General features: G+C 57.7%; 1 protein-coding gene across 1 annotated transcript; it reads right to left on the bottom strand.

The window, feature by feature from the left end:
• Positions 1-6,630: 6,630 nt before the first annotated feature.
• LOC117855001 (uncharacterized) lies at positions 6,631-7,972 on the bottom strand. The gene is made up of 2 exons (XM_034737270.2): positions 7,698-7,972; positions 6,631-7,458 (listed from the first exon to the last, which is right to left on the bottom strand). Exons 1-2 carry the CDS (start codon positions 7,845-7,847, stop codon positions 6,820-6,822), a joined length of 789 nt encoding a protein of 262 aa, XP_034593161.1. The 5' UTR covers positions 7,848-7,972; the 3' UTR covers positions 6,631-6,819.
• Positions 7,973-8,066: the final 94 nt, after the last annotated feature.

The following is an 8,066-nucleotide window of genomic DNA, read 5'->3' as shown; positions in this document are numbered from 1 at the left end:
CTCTGAAGGCCCCTGAGGGGCGCTCCGGCTCGACGCCGGGGCGACATCCCTCGCCGGCGCCAAGGAAGCACCCCGCGCCTGTTCCTGGGGGGTGCCCTGGGACGACCCTGAAGGGGCGCCCCGCGTCCCTCCCTGGGGGAGGTCCTGTGCCGGCCCCCGGGGGACGCCCTGTGTCGCCCCCTGGGGAGCGATCCACACCGACTCCTGAGGCGCGCGCAGCGCCGACCCCTGAGGAGCGGTCCGCTCAGGCTCCTGGAGCGCGCGCGGCGCCGGCCCCTGAGGCACGGTCCCAGGACCGGGGGGAGCCGGATCCCGCGCGGACGCTCCCGCCGCCGCACCCCCTGCCGCCGTCTGCGGGGGTGCGTCACGAATCACTAAAGCCCCCGAACGGGGGGCAAACAATTCCACTTCCTCCTCCTCATCATCTTCTTCTTCTTCTTCTTCTTCTTCTTCTTCTTCGTCGTCGTCGTCGTCAGACACGACCGCCCCTCTCCACCGCCGTTGGTACTCCCTGGCGGCCCTCTTCCGCCGCTTCTCCGTCTCCTTGTCCTTGCGGCGTTTGTCCCTCTCCGCCTGGAGACGGTTGCGAGCCCTCCGTGCGGCATCCTCCGGCACCGGCGGGAGAGAGTCCTTAACCCGGGTCAGCGGGCCCTGTGAGGCACCGGGTCGGAACAACAAGACAGCGGAACATCAGGGGGGAGAAGTAGTGGCCCAGACGCCTTACCAGGTCCACGAAGCCCTGCTCCGGGCGCATCGGCGGGTGCCCGAGGACCGGGTAGTCGACATCCTTGTCCTCCAGCGCCTCCCGGAGCCGTTGCTGGATCTCGGAGGCGGCGAGCGCGCCTGTCGCCAGGACGGTGCCCTCGGGCGGCATGTCGGGGGTCATGACGCCAAGGGGCCGGGCCCGGAGCATCAGCGGCGCCACCCGCCGGGCGTGGTATGCGCCGATGACTCCGGCACCAGTGAGCCCCTCCCGCTTCAACTGCCCGATGGCCTGCAGAAGGTCGGAGATCTTCTTCTTCTCCTTCTCCACCGGCCCGTACGCCCACACGTCGGGCGCCGCGTCGATGGTGCGGCCGGTGAACGCCGGCAGGGGGGAGTTCGGGTAGTTCTTCACGTAGAACCACTGGTTGTGCCACCCCTTGTGGGACACCGAGGTCTTCACCGTCATGTACTCCTTAGAGCGAGTATGACGGAGATGGATCCCGGCGCACCCAATCGGCACCGGAGGCGACCGCTGCTGGCTCCCGGTCTTCCCCGTCTTCTGGTACAGGCTCACCGTGAAGAAGTACTTCCACAGCTCGAAGTGGGGCTCGATCCCCAGGAACCCCTCGCACAGCGCGACGAACGCCGCGATGTGCTGGATCCCATTGGGGTTGAGGTGCTGGAGCTCGAGCCCGTAGTAGTGGAGGAGCCCGCGGAAGAAACGGCTCGGAGGGGAGGTGAATCCCCGCTTGTGGAAGTGGGCGAAGGAAACAACATAGCCGGCGGGCGGCGACGGAACCTGCTCCGTCCCCGGCAGCCTCCACTCGCCCGCCGCCGTCCTCTCGCAGAGGAGCCCCTTTCGCACCAGGCCCTCGGCGCGGTTGGCGGTGAAGTGGGAGACTCCCCAGGAAGCCATCACCGAAGAAGGAAGGGGGCCGACGGAGGCGAAGACGAAACGCGCGGCGAGAGGCGACGGGAGTGAGGCGAGCAAGGCGAGCGCAGGTGAGCTAGGAAGGCAAGAAGGCTTGAGCGCGAAAGGAGAGGAACCGGCGCGGCATGCTTCTGCTTTTATAGGAAGAGTACCGGGGAAGCCAAACCGACGCCCGGCCGCCATAAATGCGGCGCCAGGTACGCCCCTGCCTCGCCCGTTTCCTTTCGAAAATCGCGCGCACGATCGGCCGCGGAGAAACATCCTATCTTCCTCGATCCGCGGGACGGCGCTTCCATAACTCCACTCCCTGGGCTTCGCGCCCACGACGCTCCTCGCGATCGGCCATGGCACATCAACCGTTCCGCTCCGGTCCAAGGCCCACAGGGAGGTAAGAAAGGGATACGGGGCTGAAAACGCCCCTACGGCCCAATACGGTCCAGGGGTTCGAAAGCTGGCCCAACACGGGTTCGACAGTTGCCCCAGGACATCCCCGAGCAAGGGGTGAGAAGGGACGGGCCCGCTAGCGGCCGACACCCAGGCGAGCAAAACGCCGAGGGCGCCCCAACTTCACGTTCGAGTCCCGCTCAGTATAAAGTTCATGATTTTTCCACGGGGAAAGGCAACGAGCCCTCAGGTCCAATTGAACGGATCCGAGAACTATATGAACTAACTGACGAGAAATTGGAGTACGCCACCAGCTTGGCCCGAGCCGGACCCCCCCGAACGGGGACCGGGACTCCACTCGAACTTACCCGTTTGCAGCTCAAACGAGCACCACGGTTCGTCCTACGCGGATAACGTGGCCCGGCTCAACCCCTCCGTCCTAGCGAACGGGCGCTTGAGGGGCAACGATCAAAAAGTCGACCTGGCCTCCCGATCGGTTTCCTGCAGCGAGCAGGAGCTCGGGGGCTAGCCCCGCAAAAAACCGCCACGCGTGTGGTCGCAAACTGATAGGTTCTCTCAAGCATGGCGAAGATGAAACAAAGCGCGCCATAATGCAGGAACCGACGGCAAACAGCGAAGGGAGCCTCCGGAGGAGCACTCCTGCTCCACCACAGGCTCGGGGGCTACTGTTGGGGGGAAATATTAACGACCCCCTAAAACGCAGCTTAAGGAAACAAACATAAAGGCCCAGGCCCACCAAAGCACGATCAAATCATCGCCTCGCCCGACCCAGGCGTCAGGGTCGGGAGCGCCCGACCTCCCTCCACGAGGCCTCCGCCTCGCCCGACTGTAACCCCAGGGTCGGGAACGCCCGACCCTGGACCGCGCAAGTTCCGCCTCGCCCGACCCCGAGCGAAAGAGTCGGGCGCGTTGAGGGCCACGGGGTCAGAATCCCCCTCGGATACGATCCACATAAACAGGAAAAAATCCTGTGGGTCCCCCCGTCGGCCTCACCATAAATGCGCCGCAGAGCTGGCAGAGCGCAGGGCGACCGCGCCCCTCACGCAACCCGGCGCTAGTACCCGTGCGCGACCGGCCTGTGCGAGCTACAGTGCCGGCGGCCGGTTTCCATTCGTCACAGGGTACTCATGACCTGCGGCGACTGGAGCGAAGCAGGGAGCGGCCCCGTCCTCGGGTCCCGCACACCCTCGGGCCCCGCGCGAACGGCAGTACAGACATGGAGCTCCCACCCTCTACAAGCCATCGCCGGAGCAGCAGCATCCACCGTTCTCCCTAACGGACGGCGGGATAACGACGAAACCCCCTCATCATGATCTACCCTGATACCTACGAATGTCGAAGTAGCTACCTGCGAAGAGTTGCAACACTTGGCATCCGACGGCCACCCCTTCCGGCATGCACGACGGCACGCGTTCAGGGTCGGCAGGGCGTCGGGCGCCAGGGGCTTCTGCCCCCCTTTCCGCTAGACCTTTTTACCATCTCACTCTTTACCTTTTACCCGGTCCCAATTGTAACTCCGGCCGGCCCCTTGCGATATAAAAGGAGGAACCTAGAGCCGGGGGAGGGGGATCGGCAGATCAAGAGATCAACACTCCTCCTAGAACACGAAAACTAAAGAGACTTGGGACCAATCCCTCTCTCGCCCATCTGTAACCCCCTACTACAGAATCCCCGCGCGGGCAACACGAACATCCTCGATACTGGACGTAGGGCAGCCTTTGCCCGAACCAGTCTAATCCGTGTCTCCCGTGCAACCATCTGAGGCTCACGCGCACAAAAGAAATTTACTAGTCTAAGTCCTGATCCGCTGATCTTGACAACGACACATGCGCCTGGACATAGCGGAGGAAATAAGAACACTCAGCGAATCAGAACACGACCTACGGAGCAAGCTCAAAAAAAGGCTCCTAGGATGGGCGGCCATAGAAAAGGATAGGAAGAAACAATGTTCCAGGATAACCTATCTGCGCGAGGGTGATGCCAATACGCGATTCTTCCACCTGAAGGCGAATGGTAGAAAGAGGAAAAACTTCATCCAAAGACTAAAAAAAGAAAACGGCTGGGCCGTAACTCACAGGGATAAGCAGCAGATAATCCAAAACCATTTCGACAACGTTATGTCCACGCCAGCCAACCGCACCAAAGCGTTAAATTGGGAAAAGTTGCAACTCCCAGAGGTGGATTTAACTGGAATCGACAACCCTTTCTCGGACAACGAAATTCTACACGCAATAACCGACCTGCCTAAAAACAAAGCGCCAGGACCGGACGGCTTCACTGGTCTATTCTTCAAATCATGCTGGAACATAATCAAAGCTGATGTAATAATAGTTGTACATGCCTTCTACAACGCTCGATGCAACGACCTCAATCTAGTAAACTCGGCCAACATCGTCCTAATACCCAAAAAGGAAGGAGCCGAAAGCATCCAGGACTTTAGACCGATAAGCCTCATACACGCCATTGCAAAAATCATTAGCAAAATTCTGGCAACAAGACTGCAGCCACATCTCAAGAAATTGATATCACCAAGCCAAAGCGCCTTCATCAAAGGAAGAAGCATACACGACAACTTCCTGTATGTACGGAATATGGCCAGAAGATTTCACAGACATAGAACGCCGACACTACTAATGAAGCTGGACATTTCAAAGGCTTTTGACTCTGTCCGCTGGGATTATCTGCTCGAGCTGATGCAGTGCAGAGGCTTTCCCACACGATGGCGGGACTGGATAACTGCATTACTGGCCACATCAACCTCAACAGTCCTGGTAAATGGAGTTCCATCTGATCCAATTGTACACGGACGAGGGCTACGACAAGGAGACCCGCTATCCCCCTACTCTTCATCCTCGCGATAGATCCGTTGTACCAACTAATACACAAGGCGACGGAAATGGGACTACTAAAAAAGATCGGGGAGCGTACGCCACGCACCAGCATCTCCATGTATGCTGACGACGCGGTCATTTCATCAAGCCAACACAACCAGACGTCGCACACCTAACAAAGCTACTGGATCTTTTCGGGGAGGCAACTGGGCTTAAAACCAACCTACAAAAGACAACTGTGGCCCCCATCAGTTGTGACAACATAGACCTCGAAGAAATCCTTTCACAGTGGCCAATTACTCGTACAGGTTTCCCACTAAGGTACCTTGGACTTCCACTCGTGATAAGGCGCCTAAGGAAATTGGACTTTCAGCCCCTAATGGACAAAACAACACAGAAGCTCTCCGGATGGCATAGTCGCAATCTATCCCAGGCAGGACGGGTCTGCCTAACCAAAGCGGTACTTTCAGCGCAGCCACTATATCTGCTAACCGTCCTAAAAGCACCAAATGAAGTTTTAGACGAACTAGACAAAATAAGGAAACGCTTCATCTGGGCAGGAGACACAACGCTTACAGGCGGCAAATGCAAGGTTAACTGGATTAAAACCTGCTTACCAAAAGAAAATGGAGGATTAGGAGTACTAAACCTACACAAATTCGCTCGAGCATTGAGACTGCGCTGGATATGGCACGAATGGGAATCACCGCAGAAAACATGGATTGGAACGGAGATACCATGTGACGAATCCGACCAACGATTATTCGCGGCTTGCACAACGATCGCAGTGGGTAATGGACGCAAAACGAGCTTCTGGCATTCCGCCTGGGGGCAAGGAACTAGACCAAAGGACATTGCGCCCAACCTATATATGCTATCCAGGGGAAAGCATAAAAAACTAGCAGAAGCTTTATACAACAATAGCTGGGTGACGGACATAAACCTCCATGAAGGACTGACAATACAACACCTCCAAGAATTTGTAACACTATGGCGTCTAGCAGCACTAATGAGGCCACAAATGCAAACGCAACAGGAAGACACAATTCAATGGAAATTCACATCTAACGGAAAATACTCAGCGGCATCGGCATACAAAGCGCAATTCCTGGGATCCACTTCTGCGCCACACTACAAAACAATATGGCACTGCTGGGCGCCACCGAAATGCAAGTTCTTCGCATGGCTGATTCTCCAAAACCGTGTATGGACGGCTGATCGACTTGTGCGACGAGGATGGCCTCACTCCCCTACATGCCCCTTATGCCGTATACAACAAGAAACAGTGCATCATCTAGTGGCCCAATGTAGATACACCAAGCGAATATGGAGCCTCGTGGCCATCTGGACATCTCAACCAAGCATACAACCCTCGGAATGGCCCCCAACCGAAACCGCTCTGGAATGGTGGATGAATATGACTACAAGGACCGAAGCGCCTAGAAAGGGCACATGTTCTATGACGCTGCTGCTAATATGGGAGATCTGGAAGGAGCGAAATAGGCGAATTTTCAACCATCAAGAGATGGCAACAACCTCTCTGCTCGCCAAAGTCAAGGAGGAAGCAGGCACATGGATCTTAGCAGGGGCAAAAGCTTTAGCGACCTTTCTATCTAGAGAGTAATCATGTAAGCATACCATAATATGAAACACTACTGTAATAACCTACTCTATCAATGAAATAGGCACCGTCTCGTGCCCATTCGTTCAAAAAAAATTAATACACGGAATAATAAATTGAATTCGATTTCAAAAAAATGAATTCAAAACTGCATTACAATTTATTCAACACTGACTGCATTTTTATTATTTTAATACATTCCGAACCAAAAAAAAATTGTAGTACAGTCAATACAAAACAAATCCTTCTACAGAAAGGTTATCAGCACAAATATATTCCGAGTAGTCGTCTGTCGTCTCGCACCCGTCGTCAACTTGTTTCGTGCATCATTCGGCCCTCACCTTGCCAATCCTGAGGAAGATTGGGTACGTCACCGCCTTCACCTCCTTCCCATCGCCGCCCCACGCCGCCGCGAACTCCTGCACCGTCGCCTCGTCGAGCAGCTCGACGCCCTTCTCCTTGGCCGTCTGGTACGCCGACCAGGACGTGATGTAGGTGAGGTAGCCATCCAGGTCCATGGCCCGCTCCGTGGAGAACTCGAAGGGCCCCGTGTGGGCCTCGCCGTCGACGGGGTCGAAGGGGAAGTCGGCGCCGCGGTACTCGTCGTCGACCATCCGGCGGTTGGGCGCCCAGTACGGCTGCGAGCCGCGGTAGAGGCGCCAGAACACGGCGTCGACGGCGGCGCTGACGCGTGGCTCCGTGTAGCACCAGGCGGCGAGGACGCCCTGCGCCGGGCGCAGCACGGAGCGGGCCTGCGCGTAGAAGCGCGGGAGGTCGAGCCAGTGGAAGGCCTGCGCGACGGTGATGAGGTCGGCGGTGCCCGGCCCCGCGACGGCGGCGTGGATCCCGTCGAGCGGCAGGTCCGGCGCGGTGTGGACGTAGCGCACGTTGGGGAGGGGCGCCGCGAAGGCGAGCTGCTGCGCGCTCGTGTCCGTGCCCACCACGGCCTTGTACAGCTTCGCGAGCTGCACGCACGGTCACGGATCACGGTGAGAGCAGGTCAGTGGTCGAGACAGAAGAAAACGAGACTGGAGACTTTGGCACGTGCCAAACAAAGCCCACCGCTCAATCAGTATCTCTTTCCTTTTTCTCTTTGTCTTTTTGATGATGGCCAGGTTTAACAAGAAGTAGCCAATCAGCATCAGCTGACTTATTTTTTCAATGAGGAAAAAAAACAAGAGAGCAGAAGCATCAGAGGACCCACCGATGCTGCGGCCTGTCCGTTGCCGGTGCCGACGTCCCAGGCGAGGTCGCGGCGGGGCGTCTTGGAGGCGATGAAATCGAAGAGCTCCGGCGGGTAGGACGGCCGCGTCGCCACGTACTGCTTCGCCTGCTTCAGGAACAGGTTCGCCATGGCTGCTAGTCTCTCGGCCTGCTGATGATTTCTCTCTCGCAATCTGTATCTAGCTTGGAGCCAACTGAAGCTGCTGGGTTCTCGTCTTGGTCTTTGACCGGGTTGCAGTGCGCAGGGGATGCGCGCGCGCCTACTTGTAGTGCCGCGCCGACAGCGACGTCGACCGGGGGCTGCTTCTCGGCAGGTGCGAGCAAGAGAGGGAGCGTGCTTGACTTGAAC

The sequence above is a fragment of the Setaria viridis genome, chromosome 5, assembly GCF_005286985.2.
Source record: "Setaria viridis chromosome 5, Setaria_viridis_v4.0, whole genome shotgun sequence".
Lineage (NCBI taxonomy): Eukaryota > Viridiplantae > Streptophyta > Magnoliopsida > Poales > Poaceae > Setaria > Setaria viridis.
This window is presented reverse-complemented; position numbering and strand designations above follow the sequence as displayed.